Genomic DNA, 22,803 nt, shown 5'->3' on the forward strand with positions numbered 1-22,803 from the left:
GGTCCTTTGCGGATTCCTTGGAGGAGACTGATCCCCGCTCGGATGGAGCGGATGACCCCTCTGCAGCGCGGCTCTTTAGCTCAGAGGATTTGCCCAACCTGTTAGTGCAGGCCATGGGCATTTTGAAGATTTCCTCTTCGGAGGACGTCTCTCCCTCAGCCCCTGTTGGCTCTGCCATTATGCTGGGGACGAAGCGCCCGCCTAGAACCTTCCACGTGCATGATGCCATGCACACCTTAATTTCGGCTCAATGGGATGTCCCGGAAGCGAGCCTTAAAGTGGCTAGGGCTATGTCCCGCCTCTATCCTTTGCCTGAAAGTGAATGTGAGGCCTATCTGTGGCCTACCGTGGATTCTTTAAGCACTGCGGTGACTAAGAAAACGGCGTTGCCGGTGGAAGGTGGCACGGCCCTAAAGGACGCCCAAGACAGAAGATTGGAGGCGGCCTTAAGGTCGTCCTTTGAGGCGGCTGCTTTAAGTTTGCAGGCCTCAGTTTGCGGCTCCTATGTGGCCAGGGCGTGCCTGACTATGGTGAAGCGGGCTTCCCCCTCGGATCATTCCTTGAGGGCTGATTGGCCGGCCCTGGAATCGGGCTTAGCCTATTTGGCAGACTTGCTGTATGATGTCTTGAGGGCCTCGGCTAAAGGCATGGCTCAGACAATCTCAGCGCGGCGGTGGCTTTGGCTGAAGCATTGGTCTGCTGACCACGCCTCTAAATCCCGCCTGGCTAGGTTGCCTTTTAAAGGCAAGCTGCTCTTTGGGGTCGAGCTGGACAAAATCGTGACCGATCTCGGCACGTCTAAGGCGAGAAGTTACCAGAGGTCAGGGCTCGGGCTAGTACTCGCCCCGGTACCTCCAGAGGACGGTTTCAGGAAGCCCGTCGGTACCGCCCGGGCAGGTCGGGCTCCTCTGCCCCCTCTTCCTTCAAGAGGAACTTCTCCCCCAAGCAGCATTCCTTTCGCAGAGACCGCCGTCCCGGAGGTGCTCCCTCCGGTCCTCCCCCAGGGTCTCGTACCCAATGACGGGGCCTTGGTCCACGCCCCAGTGCAGATTGGAGGACGGCTGTCCTCGTTTCTGGGCGAGTGGACCACAATAACTTCAGACGCTTGGGTGCTAGAAGTCATCAGAGACGGCTACAAGCTAGAGTTCTGCCGACCCTTAAGAGACGGGTTTGTACTTTCTCCCTGCAAGTCTCCGGTCAAAGCTGTGGCAGTGCAGCAGACCTTGGACAATCTGATCCGCCTGGGTGCGGTCGTTCCGGTGCCAGAAAATCAGCTTGGCAAGGGGCGTTACTCCATTTACTTTGTGGTACCAAAGAAAGGAGGTTCTGTACGGCCTATCCTCGACCTCAAAGGGTCAATCGGGCCTTGAAAGTTCGGCACTTTCGCATGGAGACTCTCCGCTCTGTTATAGCGGCAGTGAAGGCAGGGGAGTACCTGGCATCCTTGGACATCAAGGAAGCGTACTTGCATATTCCCATCTGGCCTCCTCATCAACGCTTTCTGCGTTTTGCAGTCCTGGGCCGACACTTCCAGTTCAGAGCCCTCCCGTTCGGGTTGGCTACTGCTCCGCGGACCTTCTCCAAAGTAATGGTGGTCATCGCGGCCTTCTTGAGGAAGGAAGGAGTACAAGTCCATCCTTATCTGGACGACTGGTTGATCCGAGCCCCCTCTTATGCAGAGTGCGGCAATGCTGTGAACCGGGTGGTTGCTCTTTTGAGCTCCCTGGGATGGATCATCAACTGGGAGAAGAGCCAGCTGCGCCCAACTCAGTCCCTGGAGTATCTGGGAGTTCGATTCGACACCCAAGTGGGCAGAGTGTTCCTGCCAGACAATCGGATTGTCAAACTTCAGGCTCAGGTGGACCAGTTCCTAGTAGCCTCTCCTCTTCGGGCTTGGGACTATGTGCAGCTGTTGGGCTCTATGACGGCCACGATGGAAGTAGTGCCCTGGGCCAGGGCTCATATGAGAGCACTACAACACTCTCTGCTGCAGCGCTGGACTCCGATGTCGGAGGATTATGCTGTGCGCCTTCCCTTGGACCCAGCAGTGCGCAAGGCGCTGAGCTGGTGGATGCAGACAGACAAGTTGTCTGCGGGAATGCCTCTGGTGACCCCGGAGTGGATTGTCGTCACGACGGACGCCTCTTTGTCGGGCTGGGGAGCCCACTGCTTGGGAAGGACAGCGCAGGGGCTCTGGTCTCCTGCAGAGGCAAGTGGTCTATCAACCTCCTGGAACTCAGAGCCATTCGGTTGGCGCTTTTGGAGTTCATCCCGGTACTGGCGTTGAAGCCAGTACGGGTCCTGTCGGACAATGCCACAGCTGTGGCCTATGTCAACCGCCAGGGAGGTACCAAGAGCGCCCCTCTAGCCAAGGAGGCCATGAATCTATGCCAGTGGGCGGAAGCGAACCTGGAACAGCTGTCAGCGGCCCACATTGCCGGAGTCATGAATGTCAAGGTGGACTTTCTCAGTCGCCATACCTTGGAGCCCGGAGAGTGGCAGCTATCTGCTCAGGCGTTCTTGGACATACGAAGCGCTGGGGCCAGCCGAGCCTAGATCTGATGGCGTCATCGGCCAATTGCCAAGTGCCACACTTTTTCAGCAGAGGACGGGACCCTCGATCCCTGGGAGTAGATGCTCTTCTCCAACTGTGGCCGACACAAGAGCTTCTCTATGTGTTCCCGCCCTGGCCCATGCTGGGCAGGGTGCTAGACCGGGTGGCAAAGCATCCGGGCCGGATAATCCTGGTGGGTCCGGATTGGCCCAGACGTCCCGGTATGCGGACTTGATCAGGCTCTCAGTCGACGATCCTCTGCGGCTGCCAGTGGAGCAGGGCCTGTTAAATCAGGGTCCCGTGGTGATGGAGGATCCCTCCCCCTTTGGTCCTACGGCCTGGCTATTGAGCGGCAGCGTCTGAGAAAGAAGGGCTTCTCAGACAAGGTCATCGCCACTATGCTGAGAGCGAGGAAGCGCTCTACTTCTACTGCTTACGCCAGGGTTTGGCGTATCTTTGCAGCGTGGTGTGAAGCAGGCTCACTTTCTCCCTTCACTGCTCCAATTTCTTCAGTGTTGGCGTTCCTGCAAGAAGGTCTGGAGAAAGGCCTGTCGCTCAGTTCCCTTAAAGTCCAGGTAGCGGCTCTGGCTTGCTTCAGGGGGCCGCCTGAAGGGTGTTTCCCTGGCTTCGCAGCCAGATGTGGTGCGCTTTCTCAAGGGAGTTAATCACCTGCGCCCTCCTCTGCACTCAGTGGTGCCTGCGTGGAATCTCAACCTGGTGCTAAGAGCATTGCAGAAGCCGCCTTTTGAACCCTTGTCGAGGGCATCTCTGAAAGACCTGACGTTGAAAGCAGTCTTTTTGGTGGCTATCACTTCAGCCAGAAGAGTTTCCGAGCTCCAGGCACTCTCATGTTGAGAGCCTTTTCTGCAGTTCACTGAGGCAGGAGTGACTATTCGCACAGTGCCTTCCTTCCTGCCCAAGATTGTTTCTCGCTTCCATGTGAATCAGCAGCTCTGTCTCCCTTCCTTTCGTAGGGAGGACTACCCAGAGGAATACTCTGCTCTCAAATATCTGGATGTGAGACGTGTCATCATCAGATACTTGGAAGTGACCAATGATTTCCGGAAATCGGATCATCTGTTTGTCCTGTTTGCAGGTCCGCGTAAGGGTCTGCAGGCTGCTAAGCCTACAGTGGCAAGATGGGTCAAGGAAGCCATTGCAGCGGCTTATGTGACCGCGGGGAAGGTGCCGCCTATCCAGCTGAAGGCTCACTCCACTAGAGCTCAGGCAGCCTCTATGGCAGAGGCCGGGTCCGTCTCCTGGAAGAGATTTGCAAGGTGGCAACTTGGCTTCGGCCCATACCTTCTCCAGGCATTACCGCTTGACTGTGGCTGCTCGGGCGGAGGCCCGGTTTGGAGCTTCAGTGTTGCGGTCAGGGATTTCAATGTCCCGCCCTGGGTGAGTACTGCTTCGGTACATCCCACCAGTCTATGGATTGATCAGCATGATGATATGGAAGGTAAAATTATGTATCATACCTGATAATTTTCTTTCCATTAATCATAGCTGATCAATCCATAGTCCCTCCTAGATATCTGTATTGGTTATATTCTGGTTGCATTTCAGGTTCAAGTTTAGTCTTCAGTTCCTGTTCAGGAGGACTTCATGTTCAAGTTTTTTCACTTGGATTCTTCAAGAGTTGAGACGAGTTTGTGTTACAGTGAGCTGCTGCATTCCTCTCCCCTCCGTTTTACGGGGCTGGATTGAGACTTAAATTCTGCCGGCACTCCCTCCCGCTTCGTGCGGCTGTAGGGCAGCTTTGTACCCCTCCCGCTTCGGCGGTGTTAGGGTCAGTCAGCTCCTCCCGCGGTTGCGGTTGCAGGATAAGCCAGATCCCCCCGCATCGGCGGGGTGGTGTCCCTCCCCCGCTCCGCGGGGATGAGCTGGACGGATTCCCCTCCCCCACTTGTGTGGGGATGAGCTGGGTTAATTCCCCTCCCCCGTTTCGGCGGTGGTGAGCTGGGCAGAGTGTCCCTTTGTGGGTGTAATTCTCTAAGTGCTGAGTCCTGCGGATGGAGCTTTGATATCGACATACTGAGGAGTTTCCGGCAGCACATGACCACATATAGGGAGGCAAAAGTTTGCTCTCTATCTCCACCTGCTGGTAGATGGACACAACCCACCAGTCTATGGATTGATCAGCTATGATTAATGGAAAGAAAATTATCAGGTATGATACATAATTTTACCTTAAGTTAGAGGAGAGCCTGGACAAGGAGTCATGGGGTGGGTGCTACTAGATACTAGGAAGGGGGTTTTTTTCAGGTCAGAGTGGGTGGGTACCAGCCATTAGGCACCAAGGATTTTTGGAAAGAAAGGGGAGGACGGGGGCCTTTAGACTACCAGGGTAAGTTTTTAAAAATATTTGGGAAAAGGAGTCCACTAGACTACCAGGGCAAATTTCTTAATTTCCAAAATATCACAGGGGGGGGGGGGGGGGGTCAAGCAAAAGGGGAGGAGATCGGGGCCAATGACAGCTGGCAAATGTATTTATTTAATTTTAGTTTTTATTGAAGGAGTTTTAATAGAACAAGCAATCAATATTTTAACAGCTATAAAACATGCTAAACAATAATATTGCTACCCTGTCTCATCCCTTCCCTCTCCCTTCCCCTCCCCCATTTCCATCTCAGCACAACACATAATCCAGATACTGGCCCTCTCAGGTCCCTAAAGAGGTCTGCAGTTCCATCTATAAAGTCAAATAGGTGGTGCAATTAGCTGTGGGGCATTGAGGTCCACCCCAGAGCGGGATCTCCAAATGGTATATCTATCCCATTGTTTATGGAATTTCAAAATTTGACCGGTTCGTAGGGCTGTTACGCAGGGTCTGTGCTGGGACCGCTGCTTTTTTATCTAGATATGGGAATAACTAGTGAGGTAATTAAATTTGCCAACGACACAAAGTTATTCAAAGTTGTTAAATCGCGAGAGGATTGTGAAAAATTGCAAGATGATCTTACGAGACTGGGAGACTGGGCGTCTGAATGGCAGATGATGTTTAATGTAAGCAAGTGCAAAATGATGCATGTGGGAAAGAGGAACCCGAACTATAGGTATTTGTGATGCATGTGGGAAAGAGGAACCCGAACTATAGCTACGTGATGCAAGGACCCACTTTAGGAGTCACCGACCAGGAAAAGGATCTAGGAGTCATTATTGATGATACTTTGAAACCCTCTGCTCAGTGTGCTGCGGCAGCAAAGAAAGCAAATAGAATGTTAGGTATTATTAGGAAAGGAATAGAAAATAAAAACGAGGATGTTATATTGCCTTTTTATCGCTCCATGGTGCGACTACACCTTGAATACTGTGTGCAATTCTGGTCGCCGCATCTCAAAAAAGGTATAGTGGAATTAGAAAAGGTATAGAGAGGGGCGGCAAAAATGATAAAGGGGATGAGATGACTTCCCTATGAAGAAAGGCTGAAACAGCTTAGGCTGTTCAGCTTGGAGAAAAGACGGCTGAGGGGAGATATGATAGAGGTATATAAAATACTGAGTGGAGTGGAATGGGTAGATGTGAATCAGTTGTTTACTCTTTCCAAAAATAGTAGGACTAGGGGGCATGCAGTGAAGCTACAAAGTAGTAAGTTTAAAACGATTCAGAGAAAATATTTCTTCACTGAACGTGTAATTAAACTCTGGAATTTGTTGCCAGAGAATGTAGTAAAAGCAGTTAGCTTAGCGGGGTTTAAAAAAGCTTTGGATAACTTTCTAAAAGAAAAGTCCATAAACCATTATTAAAATGGACTTGGGAAAATCCACTGCTTATTTCTGGGATAAGCAGCATAAATGTATTGTACTGTGACCTGGATTGGCTACTGTTGGAAATAGGATACTGGGCTTGATGGACCTTCGGTCTGTCTCAGTATGGCAACACTTATGTACTTATGATAGATGCCTTCTCCCAACTCTTCAAATCATGACTGACTCCCAAATCCCGTTCCCACCAATGGGTATATCTCAAAATAGGGGCTTGATATAATATAATGCAGCATATAAGCGAGAGACACAACCTCTAGAATTCCCACCTTGAAGTGCACACTCCAAAGTTGTGTCCTCACTGTTAGTTCCTCCCTAGCCCTGTGATGGATATAATCCCGTATCCGCCAGTAATGAACTTGTGGTGTGCTGGTATGCCAAAATCTTCCTGGAGGTCTTAAAGGATACAATCGCCCCTTCCTCCTAGATTTGTCCTAGTTGGGTAAGGCCTTGCCACTCCCAAAATTTGTATGTATTGTCGTCTGTCCCGAGGGGGAAGCCCAGGGCAGCACGAATCACAATTTGACGAAAATATTTTCTCCCTGGGAAGAATTTTTTCCTGATGGCATACCAGGTTTGTAATGGATAATGCTATGCACTGCTGGCGGGGCCCTCCTAAGGAGTGCTAACAACTGCGATCGTGATAGCCAGAGAAACAAACTAAATTGCCTAAATCCCAGTCAATACTGCTGTATCCGGAGCCAAGACTTTTTGTAGTCAGTGATTCACTCCACAAGCAGCCTTAATTGTGCCGCTTGAAAGTTGAGGAAAAAATTGGGAACTCCCATGCTTCCTTTGAGCTTAGGGTTACTGTTCCATATAAACCTTTGGTTAGTGATGAAAAAAATTGTTTGGGGCTAGCCAGTGGCATGCTAGAAATAATATAAAAGTTTGGGCAGAATCATCATTTTTATTGCATGCACCTTCCCCAACCATGATAGTTCTAAACCCTCCCAGCGCTCTAGCTCAAGGAATAATATCCATGCCTTGAGGGGGAAGTTAGCTTCATATAAGCCCTGCAGGGTAGGTGTGAGATTAATTCCTAGGTATCGATGAAATCGTGTAAGTCCATCGAAAGGCGAATTGGTGCTGCATATCGGGAGCCAGACAGAGACCCATGATCTCTGCTTTGGCCTTATTGACCTGAAAGCCAGAAACTTGCCCATATTGATGTAGCTTTGTACCACCTACGGAAGGGAATGATCGGGTCCATTAGTGTGAGTAATATATCAGCAGCAAAAAGCAGCAGCTTACATTCTTCAGTACCCATGGAGACACCTCCAGATATCTGGTTGGGCTCGAAGCATCAGAGCCAACAGCTCAATGGTAAGTGCAAATAGCAGTGGTGAAAGCGCACAATCCTGATGTGTTCCTCGGCGCAGAGGGAATGTTTCATAATGGGTTCCATTGATCTGTATAGAAGCCAATGATTTACATACAAGAGTCAAAGCCAAGAGACAAATTGTTCTGTAAAACCCATGTGATCTAAAACCGAGAACATGAAGGGCCAATGCACCCGTCAAACGCTTTTTCAGCATCTAAAGAAAGCATTAGCATGGGTTGTTGCGTGGTATTCACCTCATGTATCAAATGAAGAGCCCTTCTGATGCTATCAAATGTGTGGCGTCCGGAAATGAAACCAGCTTGGTCTTCATGTAGGTATTTCATTATCTGTTGAAGTCTTCTAGCTAGTATTTTGGTAAACAGCTTATAATCCAATCCCAACAACGATATCGGTTGATACGACCCACAAACCTGAAGGTTCTTTCCCAGTTTCAACAAAATGGTGATATTTGCTAATCACCAAGAATATGGCATTCTGCCTTTATTTCCAGTTCATTAAAGCTTGGACCAAAATTGGGGCAAGAATCTTGCCATAGCATTTGTAGAATTTGTTTGTAAAGCCTTCAGGCCCTAGGGCCTTCCCATTAGGCAAATCTTGTATTGCCCAGGTGACCTCATCTAGAGTGATAGGTTGGGATTGGTTGTCCCTTTGAGACTGTGAGATCCTGTGCAGATGAATCTGATCCAGATAATCCAAGATCTCACATGTTGTAGGGAAGATATCAGGTTGGTATGAACTTTTTTTGAAGCTGAGCAAAGCTGACCTAATATCCTCTACCTTCGTACAGCACTGCCCAGCTTCATCTAGAATAGTAAAAATGTGATTTCTGGTTGAGTGTTTTTTAAGTTAAATGCTAAAAGCCACAGGCTTTATTGCCAAATTCAAAGTAAGTTTGTTGAACCCATAGAAGGTGCTTCGCTATCTCAGCCAATTGAAGCTCATTAAGTTCTAATCACACCCGAAGGATATGTTCTGGAATTTGAGAGGAATGAGGGTTCTGTAACGCCTGTGTGGTGAGGTTGGAAAGTTCGGTATGTAATTTCCGAGTCTGAGCTCTTGTTTGCCGACGTAAGTAAGCCTGTAGTGCAATCACTTTCCCTCGGATAACAGCCTTGAGGCCCTCCCACAATATCCCTGAAGAGACTTCTCCATTATCATTAGTGGCTATATATTCCTATAGGTCTTTTTCTGTGCATGTGATATTGGAAGGATCCAGCAGCAGTTTATCATCAAAACACCACTGTGGAAATGGAGGGAAGACTACAACCAGTTCCAACACCATTGTTAGTGGAGCATGGTCAGACCGGGTTCTAGGTTGAATTTGTATCTTGAATACATGTTGTTATATTAGGACTCCCCAACCAAAGATCTGTGCGCAAGTGTGAGTTGTGGACAGCTGAGTAATACGTGTAGCTACGCATCAAGGGGTTTAAATGTCACCATAAATCAAGCAATTGCCATTTGCCTATAAAATTGTGCAACTGGGTAGGTCCGAACGAGAGTACATCACTCTTGCTGTGGAGTTATTCAAAGCTGGGAGTAAGGTAAGGTTAAAGTCACCTCCAACCAGTAAAGTGCCTTCTATATGCCTGGAGAGGACCGCTGACAGCTTATCAAGAAAAGTTCCTTGTTGATCATTGGAAGCATATACATTTAACAGGGATAGTACCTCCACCCCCATCTGAAACACTAAGAGTGAATGTATATCACCCACCTCGGTCTCGAGAGATGCGCTTCACCTGTCAGGGGCATCTCAAGGAGAGTGCTATCAGAATCCCCCTCTTTTTTTTTTGTTAGTGTGGCTTGATGCAAAGGAGATATGTGAGAGTCACCTATGGTGACTTAAGTGCTTATGTGCGGGGAGCAGATGTGTCTCCTTTATAAAAGATAAAAATGTAAATACCACACAGATCAAAAAATAATGCTCACTGATATTGATATCATCAAAACCCAAATTTTCAATTCCGTAGTGTCTATATTCAATGGGGGGGAAAGTCTCAACTACTGCGGCAACAACTCATAATCATTGGTTGCACGCAGAAAGAAGTCATCATCGACTGAACCCCCCCCCCCCCCATAGATTATATCTTAATATTTAAATTCTTTTTTAAATTCTTTTAAATCAGTTCATGCATCACCTCCTCAATCACAGTCTTTCATAGAGTTAAAAAATTCAGATAAACGAGCACACTTATCTTTGTGATATACACTCCAGCTTGCAAGTTGATTCCGATGGTCCCGTTTCGGTATTCTTCCTCAGGGAACCATACCGCAAGACATCTGTTAGTAGTTAATCTTCATGCTGGAGAACTCGTCCTTTATAAAAGACACATCATCCTGTAGATTCTGTATCTATTTAAATATTAGCTGCCTTGTCATAGGTGAATTTAACCCCTTAACATTAAGGGTGAGAAATGTAAGAGCACTCATCTGCTCCCGAATGATCCCATTTTTTTTTGTTACATTTGTACCCCGCGCTTTCCCACTCATGGCAGGCTCAATGCGGCTTACATGGGGCAGTGGAGGGTTAAGTGACTTGCCCAGAGTCACAAGGAGCTGCCTGTGCCTGAAGTGGGAATTGAACTCAGTTCCTTAGCTCCCCAGGATCAAAGTCCACCATCCTAACCACTAGGCCACTCCTCCACTTCTAAAATATATGAGGGTCTCATTACCATTTAAGAAGCCTGAGAGCATCCAACGTCCCCATTAGGTAGTACAGAAATCTCCTTCCCTTTCCTGCCCACTTAGACTCACCCCCTACCTGAAACATGACACTCCTACTACTTTGGTGCGAGGATGTCTAAGGAGGACGTGACCCTTCCCTGGCAATAGAAGAAAACTATGAAACTTACAAATCACACACGTCTATTATGAAAGAGAGAAGAAGGCAAAACAAGTTCAAGTAGTCCAGTCTCATGTTGAGGGGACACCAGAGGCTCTCAGGAACTAGCCCTGAATAAAGCATTGCTGTTAAATCTGGAGGACCAAGTCACAGTAAATATCTTAGTATTCTGCAGTTCCTTACGATTTAGCTAGTGGGCCTTGATGTTTTAAAGCAGTATCAGAAAGTTGCAGCTGTACGCATCCCTTGCCGTTTGTGATTGCCTGCCAATGGGGGTCACAATGCTCTCGATGTCACAGGCCGTTGTTTAGATGGTTCCACCATATTGAGGGCATCATCCAGAAAGATCTCGTTAGCTTCCAAAGCCTTGTGCACCTGATGGAGCTTTCCATCCTTGTAAAATCATAATGCAAACGGGTGGCCCCATTTGTATCGAATACCCTGAGAGTGAAGGTGTTGTGTGGTAGGTTTCAGTTTTACTCTCCTTTTCAATGTGGCCATGGCTAGGTCTTGATAAAGTTCTATCTATGGGATAAGTGTCCCATTTAAAGTTATCCGTCACGCACGAGGCATGCATAACCTTTTCCTTTAGTTTGCAGTTGGAAAAACATGCAATTAGATCTCCGTCCTAACAGAAGTATCTCCATTGTCATGAGAAAAAGTAAATCCTATAGTTTTGATTACTGAAGGATGTGCTAATTCCCAGTTGTTGTTTTTTTTTTATTTTAATTTTTTCACATTCCTACTACATGTGATGAAATGAATGTACTAGTTGACAACCTCTCCAGCATACATTAAGTTTTTTTTCTGGTAAACTTTTATGTAAAATTTGATGTTAGTACAGCTAAAGTATCTATTTGCAATTACATGTCCTCCTTACATAAACAATTTCTTGGTGCTCTTAGGGTGCTGCTACCAATTCTTGCTAATGGCCACAATCAAAGTTTTTGCCATAATAATTGTTTGCCTCTCTCTCCCTCAGCCATGCTGCTTCTCTCTCTCATATCCTCTTATTGTTATGCCACTTTTTTTTTCTTTTTTTTTCATTTTTTTTAATGGTTCCTCCATCCTCTTTCCCTGACTTCTTTGCTCCTACCCCTTTGATTCTTTCCCCTTTCTGAACATTCCTTTTTGCCCCACTGTTTTGTTCCTTTTCACCTGCTCTTCTTTCTCCCCCTTCCCTGACCTTGCAGTTAGTTCTTCTGATAGCCAGAAACACCAAAACAGTGTTTTCATTGTTCACTCTTCCTCCTTCCAACCTGCAAGAGCTGAGCCCTCTCAGCTTGGGTCATTAATCACAAAAGACTTCCCCCTTTCCAGTTACACCGGAAGTGATCTCTCCGACCCTTGTAAACTGGCTTCCAGTGGCAAACCACATCCTGTTTCTAGCCCAATAAGCCAGCTTCTCATTGCAGCCTGTGGCTGCAAAACATTACACCAGTGGATGTTCTTATGTAGTACAAATATACAAGGTAAGGTATGATTTTTGTGATCAGCTGAATACTTTCTTTTGTGGCTTCTTTACAGGGGGCATTTAGTGGCTGGAAAGTGGTTTTAAATGTTGACCAAACCAAAGAAGCAGGATTCAAACGCCTCCTGCAGTCAGGTGGAGCACAGGTATGCTAGTTTTAGATCATATGAAAATCAATCTGTATGCATATGTCACAAACCAAAAAACTTGTCTTGCATTACATTGTACTTTTTGAAATAAGTGACAAAATTGCCTTTTTTTCAGTACATCTTGTTTGAGGAAAGTAAGATAGATTTGTAATGTATGCTACTGATTATTGTTTATTTTCTTTATAGGTGCTTCTAGGCCATCACGCATCCCTCTTTAAAGAAGCCACTCACCTTTTTGCTGACTTTAGTAAACTGAACCAACTGATGCCAGAGTTAATGTGGCAGAGGCAACTGAACAAGGGGGTGAACTGCCTAAAACCAGAATATATTGCTGAATACCTCATGCAGGTGCCTCATTTAGATATATATCTAAGCATTATGGCTTATCAAAGTGAAGATAATGAATGTTTTTATTTGTATTGCTGTTTTGCTAAAAGTGCTGTGTAGAGGGTGTAAATAATGAGAGCACCAAGTTCCCTAAGTACTCATAACATTGTTATCACATGGTCTTTAAGGTTGTGGGTACCTTTCTGGTTGGCAGGGAATGTCTGCAGAAAAGGAAAAATTAGGTCTTACTAATTCACTTTCCTTGAGGACACCAGCCAGTCCAGATAAGTGGACTTATGCTCCCCTACTAGCAAATAAACTATAAACTTTTGTAAGAATGATGTACTGGCCCTTATTGCCAGCCCATCCTTGTTGTTTGAAGGAAGGGCTGGCAATAAGGACAGTTTCTGTCCTATGGCAAGAGAGCCTGGAGCTCCAGTATCCTTCTGGCCAAACAAATGGTCACCAGAAATGCCACCTTGAACATAAGATCCTTAGTTGCCCCTATAAGATTTGATCTTTAGGATTGTTAGGGTCCCAAGCAGGAACTGGCATTCACCTGGAGGAGGGGGAGATAAAGTTGCTTAACCCTTTAAAAATGCTGCTTATCAGAGTGAGCTACTGCGCCAGATTCAAAGATTCTCCACACTAGAAGATACACTAGGGATGTTTAATCTTTTTCTTGTTTGTAGGAAAGTAGGTATGACCTTCACTGCATAACCATCTTCACCATGACCTTTCAGAGTCAGGTCTTAAGACAAATGGAGACAGACATGAGATTGAGGTAGACCTGGGGAAACCACTACTTGCCCTGGGCTTGGTAGCATGGAATGTTTCTACTATTTGGGTTTCTGCCAGGTGCTTGTGACCTGGATTGGTCCCTGTTAGAAACAAGATGCTGGGCTAGATGGACCATTGGCCTGACCCAGTATGGCTATTCTTTTATTCTTAGGTCTGCCATCCAAACTGAAACCCTATGCCAGAAGGTCTCTAGCTCTCAGCCAGCCTCAGTAGTTCTCCTGCCAAGACATGCATGTGGACTGTGTTTTATGGCCGCCTGAGCGAATTTGGAGCTAGATCGTCTCTATCCTTTGTAGGACCCTACCTATGAGTAGCAATGGTGGGAATATTAAAATTGAAGAAGGGCAGCGTGAAGGGAGCCAGTCTCATCAAAAAGCTGAAGCCAATTTGATTTGCTGGAAAGTATATCAGTTTCTGATCATGGTCTTTTTAAAGACCATCTAACAATATATGTAGCTGTTTAGATCCATTTACTAGACAATCAATTGTAAGGTTCCAGCTGATTTGCTGTTTGCATCCAGAACTGCTATGCTCCCTGCCCGCACATCAATCGCTAAGACGGAAATGACATCATCAGCCGTCCCTGTTGGGTACCCTTTATTAGTTTTCACTTAGTGGCACAAGCCGCGGGTGAGCGCCGAAGGAGCACAGCATAAGGAGCAGGTCATGCTCATTTGTACGCTCCTTCGGACACACCAAGGATGGCCCGAGGATAATCTCCACAATATGCACCCTGTTTTGGGGGCAACTACATCCACTGCTCTATTCATTTTTTCATCAAATTCCAACATATGGGGCCGTTGCCCCCCCTCCTGCTCCATCGCAATTTACGTCTTCACAGGTAAAACACCTAATCTCTTCCTCATATTTCCTGCTCCATAACTAGTTCTTCTCCTCCCCTTCTCTCACTTTAGTAGTAGGATTATTTAATTGTCGCTCTTTACGCAATAAATATAGTTTGATAAATGACCTAATCATAACCCACAAACTCTCTGACTGAAACTTGGCTTTCAGATACTGACTCTTCTTATTTAAATCAAGCCACTCTTCCAGGATATGCTAACTTCTCTTGTAATTGTACTTCAGAGCCGTGGAGGAGGCTCTGCTGTGATTTATGCTACCAGTGTTTCTCTATCTGCTCTACTGATTCATTCCCCCTAGCTGATTCACTACATTTCCAGGTTAATGCTACTGCTAGATTTTTTTACTTATATATCTTCCCCCTCCTCCTACAACAACATCATGGAATTACTTATGAACCTTCTGGACAGACTATTCATTAATACTAATTACCCTGTTATCCTTGGGGATTTAACATTATCACATAGATGACCCCCATGCACCTTTCTCACAAGATTGCAGTAGGTTATGTTCTGACCTGAATCTTACACAGCATGTAAAGGGACCCACATACCGGGGTGGGCATACCATTGACCTCGATTTTACTTCTACTCTAACAGATCACTTATTACAATTCCACAGATCATACACTGTTCCCTGGTCAGATCATTCACTCATAACGTTTCAGTACACCACAGCGCCCCCCCCCCCCCCCCCCCCAACTACAAACCTAATCATATATTTACCACTTCTAGAGATCTCTCTAAACTTACTGGTTCAACACTACTTGAACACTCAGCTCTTGATCTAGAAAATTTTACTATAAAGCCATTAGCAGACCAGGTAACATCTTGGAACAGTTCTTACAAAATGCCTATGAATTCATTGCACCATTACAAACGGAAAAAATGCACATCTATCTGTCATTCAGAACCATGGTTCTCTGCAACACTTGGCAGCATAAGCGCCAACTACACCAGGTGGAGAGATGATGGCATTGATCCCGTACCTCACAACGGCTTATGGCCTATAGAATTCTTGCTGATTCTTATTTTTAAAAAAACCCTTTCTACGACAAAAAAAAAAGTACTACATGGAAAATTTATGAGGCTCCCAACACAGCGATCATTTATAAAACCCTTAAAACACTCAACACATATTTTACTCCTTCACAATGTTCTGTATCTCCTTTACCCAAGGCAGACTCACTGGCATCACATTCAAAAACAAAGTTATCTCTCTGCAGTCTATTCAATTAAATCCCAATTTTAACTCTATACAACCTGTAATGGCTTCTACTCAAACAACCATTACTACTTCCAGTTCTACAACCACTTCAGTTCCTTGCAGCTACACTATCGAAGCTGCATATCCCTACAGTATCTGAGTTCAAATGGACCTTTTCCACAATGCACATTACTACAGCCCTAACAAGTCCTGTGCCTTCAACTTTAATTAAGAAATTCTTGTCTACATTATTCTGTTTGTCTATTCTGTTGTAAGTGATTCTCTTGCATCAGGTCACGTGCCAAAAGATTTGAAATTAGCAATAATGCATCCAATAATTAAAGATAAAAAGGATTATCTCTAGACCCCACCAATTATCACCCAATGACAAACTTAACTTTTCTTTCAAAAATTATTGAAAATACTGTTTTTTTTCTCAACTTTCAGAATTTATAGCCAATATTATGTTTTGCACCCTAATCAGACTGGCTTTTGATGCTATCACAGTACAGAAACGGCATTGCTAGGCATCACCACTCTTATTCGCACCCATTTGGATAAATCAAGACAGTTCTGATTTGCTAGACCTCTCCACAGCCTTTGACCTGATAGATCATCCCCTTCTTCTCCAAAGATTACAAGACATAGGATTAACAGATCTAGCACTGGATTGATTCACTTCCCTTTTGGAAAATAGACACTACGCAGTTCATGCAAATAATACCACTTCTGACCCATTTACAGTTGATTCCGGTGTTCTCCAAGGATCAATATTTCTCCAATATTTTTCTTTCACCTCTTCTAATACTAAGCCAGAATTTGGGTCTGCATATGTTTGTATATGCAGATGATATCCAATCCTCTATCCTTTCTGTACCATGGAGCAACAAGAAATTATTTGGAGACCTGGTAGAAGGAAGGTACCAAGTGGGACACTGTCTTACCAGGGTACAAATTATATCACAGTGATAGGCTGGATCGAATTGGTGGAGGGGTAGCATTATATGTTAAGAAGAGCCTTAAATCAAATAGACTAAAATTTCTGCAGGACATGAAACACATCATAGGATGTCTATGGATAGAAATTCCATGTGTAAAAGGGAAAAGGATAGTGATAGGAGTATACTACCTTCCACCTGGCCAGGATGAACAGACTGATGCAGAAATGTTATCAGAAATTAGGGAGGCTAATAAACTGGGCAACACAATAATAATGAGTGATTTCAATTACTTCGATATTGACTAGGTAAATGTAACATCAGTGCAGGCAAGGGAGGTAAACTTTCTTGATGAAATCAACGACTGCTTTATGGAGCAGCTGGTTCAGGAACCAACAAGAGGGGACAAAAATTCTAGACCTAGTCCTTAATTGAGTGCATGGTCTGGTGCAGGAGTGTAATGGTGCTGGGGCTGCTTGATAAACGTGATTATTTATTTATTAGGATTTATTTACCGCCTTTTTGAAGGCAGTGTATAATATGATCAGATTTGATATCAGCTCTGGAATAAGTACACACAGAAAATCCAATACGTTTTACCTTTCAAAAAGGAGACTATGATAAAATGAGAAGAACAGAAAAAAAAAAAAACTTAGAGGAGCAAAAGCAAAGGTCAAAAATTTATATCAGGAATGGATGCTGTTCAAAAATACCATCCTGGAAGCCCAGACCAGACATATTCCATACATTCAAAAAGGAAGAAGGAAGGGCAAATGACAGCCAGCGTGGTTAAATAGTGAGGTGATGTACGCTATTAGAGCTATAGAAAATCCTTCAGAAAATAGAAGGATCCGACTGAAATAAATAGGAAACAACATAAGGAATGGTAAGGCAAATTCAAAGCACTGATAAGGAAGGCAAAGAGAAACTTTGAAAAGAAGATTGCGTTGAAGGCAAAAACACAGATTAATAACTTTTTTAGATACCTTAGAAGCAAGAAGCTGGCAAAAGAATCGGATGACAGAGGGATTAAAGAGAGATTAAATTGCTTTGGTCTTCACCGAAGAAGATATGGAAGAGATACCAATGTCAGAAATGGAATTCAATGCTGATGAGTCAGAGAAACTGAATCAAATCTCTGTAAACATGGAAGATGTAATGCAGCAATTTGACAAATTGAAGAGTAGCAAATTGCCTAGAGCAGATGGTATACATCCCAGAGTACTGATAGAATTGAAAAATGAACTTACAGAGCTATTGTTAGTAATATGTAATTTATCTTTAAATTAAGCACAGTACCAGAAGATTGGAGGGTGGCCAATGTAACACCAATTTTTAAAAAGGGTTCCAGGGGTGATCTGGGAAATTATAGACCAGTGAGCCTGACGTCAGTGCTGGGCAAAATGATAGAGACTATTATAAAGAACAAAATTACAGAGCATATTCATAAGCAAGGATTAATGAGACATAGCCAACATGGATTTAGTCAAGGAAATCTTACCTCACCAATGTACTACATTTCTTTGAAGGGGTGAATAAGCACGTGGATAAAGGTGAGCCGGTCGATATTGTGTATCTGGATTTTCAAAAGGCATTTGACAAAGTACCTCATGAAAGACTCCTGAGGAAATTAGAAAGTTATGGGATATGAGGCAATGACCTATTGTGGATTATAAACTGGTTAAAAAATAGAAAGCAGAGTATTGTTAAATGGTCAGTATTCTCAGTGGAGCATGGTAGAAAACAGAGTATTGTTAAATGATCAGTATTCTCAATGAATCATGGTAGATAGTGGGTTCCAGGGGTCTATGCTGGGACCACTGCCTTTTAACATATTTACAAATGATCTAGAGATGGGAATAACTAGTCAGGTAATTACATTTGCTGATGACACAGATATTCAAAGTTGTTAAATCACAAGAGGATTGTGGAAAATTTCAAGAGGACCTTACGAGACTGGGCATTCAAATGGCAGGTGACTTTTAATGTGAGCAAGTGCAAAGTGATGTATGTGGGAAAGAGGAACCCAAACCATAGTTTACGTGATGCAAGGTTCCACATTAGGAGTCTCACCACCTAGGAAAAGGATCTAGTTGTCATCATTGATGATATGTTGAAACTCTCTACTCAATGTGCAGCAGCGGCTAAGAAAGCAAATAGAACGTTAGGAATTGTTAGGAAAGAAATGGAAAACAAAAACTGAGAATGTTGTAATGCCTTTGTAGGGCTCCATGGTGTGACCGCACCTTGAATACTGTGTACAGATCTGGTCACCGTATCTAAAAAAAGATATAGTGGAATTGCATATGTCTTGTAGCGCTATAGAAATGATAAGCAGTAGTAGTAGGAAAAGGTACAGAGAAAGGTGACGAAAATAATAAAAGGGATGGGATGACTTCCCTATGAGGAAAGGCTAAAGTGGCTAGGGCTCTTCAGCTTGGAGAAGAGATGGCTGAGGGGGAGATATGATAGGTATATAAAATACTGAGTGGAAACAGGTAGATGTGAATCACTTGTTATTCCTTCCAAAAATACTAGGACTAGGGGACACACAAGCTACTAATTAGTCAATTTAAAATTGAATCAGAGAAAATATTTCTTCACTCAATGAGTAATTAAACTGTGGATTCTTTAGTAGAGAATGTGGTAAAAGCAGCTAGCTCAGCAGGGTTGAAAAAGGGTTTGGATAATTTCCTAAAAAAAGTCTATAAGCCATTATTAAGATGAACTTGGGAAAATCCACTGCATATTCTAGGACGAGCAGCATAAAATCTGTTTTACTGTTCTGGGATCTTGCCAGGTACTTGTGATCTGGATTGGTCACTATTGGAAACAGGATACTGGGCTTTATGGACCTTCAGTCGGTCCCAGTATGGTAATGCTTATGTTCTGAAGGCAGTGGTGCCTTGAAACATTATTGTCCTCTACCAGTTGAAACCTCACTGGCATTTCAACCTTGTGGTTGAAAAGATGGCATTTTAGTTTTGGGTGGCAAACAGGAATGACAGCCTGAGGCACCACCACACACTTCCTCCTCTCAGTGGCCTGGATCAGCAGCAGTAGGGGGGAGATGTAAAAAGGATTAGCTTTCAAGGGGGATGGTGAGAAGTGTATTGTGCAGATGGGGATCAGCAGCGGGGGAGCAGAGAGGGATTGAAAAAGGAGCAGAGGTGGCTATAGGGGTGTAAGGAGGAGCAGCAGTACCAGAACCAGGAGAGAATCTCCTCTTTTTCCACAGTTTGTCCATTATCTGAACAGCCCCCCCCCCCCCCCAAAAAAAAAAAAAAAATTCTGAGCCTCTCTCTCTTTATATTCCTCCATCCTCAGCTTTCCACCCTCCCTATTTTCAGAAGGTACTTCCTTCACTCAGCCCTAGTCTCTGAGAGTATCTCCCTCCCTTTCCTGTCTACAGTTTTGCAAATCTAAGACTGAGATTATAAGGACACAAAAGCAAGGGCAGAAAACTACTTTATCTTTATTTTACAAAATACATATATATCTTCTAATACGTATAACAAGGCCAATTGATGTAAATATGTCACATAATTGCTACATAATCAGTGCCTGAGCACCACAGTAAACTGGGTACCATGCTAACAACTCAACAAGACTGGGCTTTAGAATGATTTGCGTTATCCTTTTTTTCTTCTGAAGTGTGAATGATTGCAACAATAAGCTTGACAAGTAACAGTGACATTTTTTTTTCTCATAAGGAGCCACCACCTCCTATGGATAGTTTCTGTCTACTGGAAGCAGTTCCTTATCTTCAGAACAGGAGAGAACTGGGACCAGGAGTATCATGCAAGAGAAAAACTTCTGGGGATATACAAGAACTAAAACGGCCCAGAATGCACTGAAAAGGATTAGAACTTCAGACAAATCCAAACTTTGTGTAGGAAGAGAGAGGCAGACAACCATTTACTAAAAAGCTGGAATTCCATTAACACTTGAATTACTTGAGAGAAAAATTTTACAATACCCACTGAAGTACAGAGTTTCTAGGACCTTCTCGATCTCTGGTGTGTAGTAGGTGCAACCGAGCAACATCCATTCCTATCTTGCAATGGTTCAGGCCATTTTGTAGAGAGTTCTGAAAATCTACTTTTAAACCATATATTATTTGTTAAGTGTGCCAAAGTTGCCTTAATAACTGCCATTAAAAGGAATTGTTTTGCGGTATTGTTCATGATCCTGTGAGGAATTTTAGCCTGACAGTTTTGTTCTCTCTGCTTGGGTAGTGGTGCTAGAACTACTATCCAGAAAGGTTGCCCTCTGAGCCTTCATAACCCAGCCATTAGAGTGCTGTCCTTGACCAAGACCATGACTCCTGGGACCTAGTATATGTGCAGCTCTTCCACCCAAGAGACTGTGTGTCCTGCTTTAAGAACAGAATCTAGATTCTGCAAGACTGTGATTTGTTCCTCGGAGGAATTGTAACAGATTCTAAGTTGTTCCTTTTATGTTTTTTTATAAATTAAAAAAAAAAGCAGCAGTTTGTAAAATAAATGTAAACAAGACTATTGTAAACACAGCTTCCCCCCCCCCCCCCCCCCCCAATTTTCTTTCTGTTTACATTTTCTTGCTCTATGTCTAAGATTATTACAGTATCATTTGCTAATTTTGTGTCATTGAAAAAAGACTGCTTGTGTTGGAATTTCCCTTTCTGGATTTATAGATTTAAAAAAAGTAGTTCTTGTTAAAGGCATAGCTTTCCTCACTAATTGAAACTAGTCCATCTAACCTCTTACTCAGGCTATGATAAAGTTGCAACTTTAGAACCTCTGTGGTATATTGTATCCAGAACAAGTCTAACGTTTTCTAAAGCGCTCTTCAAAAAGGGTGTTTTATTGTGGGTAATTATAAGAGTGAGAAAGAACAGGAGTTTTTTTTCTTTATATACAGCTAAATTTAAATTAGCAGTTTAATGGTGGCCTTCCTTAGTATGTAACAATGATAGAAGCAGGGAATACTGTATCACCAGCAAACCTAGACAGTCATCTGGGGAGCTATAATTTTGTGTGTGTGTGGGGGGCAGCCAAAGATCAAATTGAGTCTGCCAGGTGAAACAGTAGGAACCTGTGCTGTAGACCCTGCGGCTTGCTCTTTCCTCAAAAGCCCACATTGTGACAGTGTTCAAACTGTGTGGCTGCTGGGCCAACACTTCCTGATGTGTTGGCCCAGTGTCAGCTCATTTAAATGTGCTTGTGATGGTGGTCATTTGAGGAAGAGCTACAAGTAAATTGAGCGGGGGGGGGGGGGGGGGGGGGGTGGCAGTGGGGTGATTGTAAATCTGGTTTGCCTAGGGTGTCTTGTAACTTTGCGCCAATTCTGGATGGAAATGGTCAAGCAAAGAGTTCACCAACGCTATTTCAAAATGAACATTTACAACAGCTGTTCTTAGGTATGAGAGCCGGAAGCCTTTTGATTACCTAGGACTTTCTGAATGCTTATCGTCCCATCCTATTTATGCTTCATTGTGGAATCCTTTAAATCATAGTAAGGAATCAATACTACTGAGTAAAATACTGAACAATTTAACATAATAAATGATGGTAGATGAAGACCTGTATGGTCCATCCAGGTCATTCAACAGTTTGCCACAACAAAGTTTACTTAGACAGTGTTATGTAAAGTTAATATACACAACAATGTGCCATTATATCCCTCACCATACTATGCCTAATTATGAGGTGGGTTAGCCTCAGGAGGCACAGTTACAATACCTGAAAGCTGCTATTTTTCCTATGACTTTCTTAGCAAAAGTATTTTCAAATGTGTGGTGGCCAGTTTTAAAGGACTTGGACCCAATTTCCTTATGTAAATATCATTTTGGTAAGAATGAGATCCAGAGCCTCCAGTTCCAGCATTTAGTGACGTTTCCAGACTTGCTAAGGAAAAAGGTCACAAACTTTCCCTACCATGGAACAGTCTTCATTGGGCATCCTGAGCAACATGTTGCATTAGACTAGTTTTCAAATTCAGTTCTCAAATCAGGTTGTCAGAACATAGAAAAAAAAAGGCTAATTAACCAGCCAATTCATAATCCAAAGGATATAGCACACTCTAACACTCAGTCTACCCGTGCTGAAGTTTGTGTATATCCATCTGCACCTGCCTTATAAATGGCACCACTGAATGTGCATAAGTGGTGTTCAAGTTGGTCCTGTTTACTGGTGTAACCCCACAGAACAGCTTTGCATTGCACCTCCCAGAATAAACATAATCTTGCCTGTGCTGGTACTCTGTATAAATGACTTGTATAATGAGCACTTGATCTCTTACAAAACAGCTAAACCTTTCAGTTATTTTAACTAATTACAGCTGTTATGCACATGAATGGCAATTCTATAACAGGGTGCTTACATTTATGTTCCATTTGTGTGTGTAAAATGTGATGCTAGCACTTTTGTGAGTAAAAGTATACTTACAGTCATGGGTGTAGTTTGGGGCAGGGGGGCATTGCCCCCCCCCCCCCCCCCCCAAAATGACTTAGTCTTACCTTGCAGTAAACAGCCTGTGCCGCTGCATCATCGGAATAAATTCAG

The 22,803-nt window shown here is 44.1% G+C and overlaps 1 protein-coding gene across 3 annotated transcripts in view; it reads left to right on the forward strand.

Moving 5' to 3' along the window:
* Positions 1 to 20,780, forward strand: part of TOPBP1 (DNA topoisomerase II binding protein 1) — a 251,109-nt gene extending 230,329 nt beyond the window's left edge. For all 3 annotated transcript variants that reach the window (XM_030206546.1, XM_030206552.1, XM_030206562.1), the window contains exons 26-28: positions 12,033 to 12,122; positions 12,312 to 12,473; positions 19,972 to 20,780. In XM_030206546.1, coding sequence (XP_030062406.1) covers positions 12,033 to 12,122; positions 12,312 to 12,473; positions 19,972 to 20,115 — 396 coding nt within the window. In that variant the 3' untranslated portion in view covers positions 20,116 to 20,780. The remainder of the gene's footprint in view (positions 1 to 12,032; positions 12,123 to 12,311; positions 12,474 to 19,971) is intronic.
* The last annotated feature ends 2,023 nt before the right edge of the window (positions 20,781 to 22,803 follow it).

Source organism: Microcaecilia unicolor, chromosome 1 (genome assembly GCF_901765095.1).
Source record: "Microcaecilia unicolor chromosome 1, aMicUni1.1, whole genome shotgun sequence".
NCBI classification, from domain to species: domain Eukaryota; kingdom Metazoa; phylum Chordata; class Amphibia; order Gymnophiona; family Siphonopidae; genus Microcaecilia; species Microcaecilia unicolor.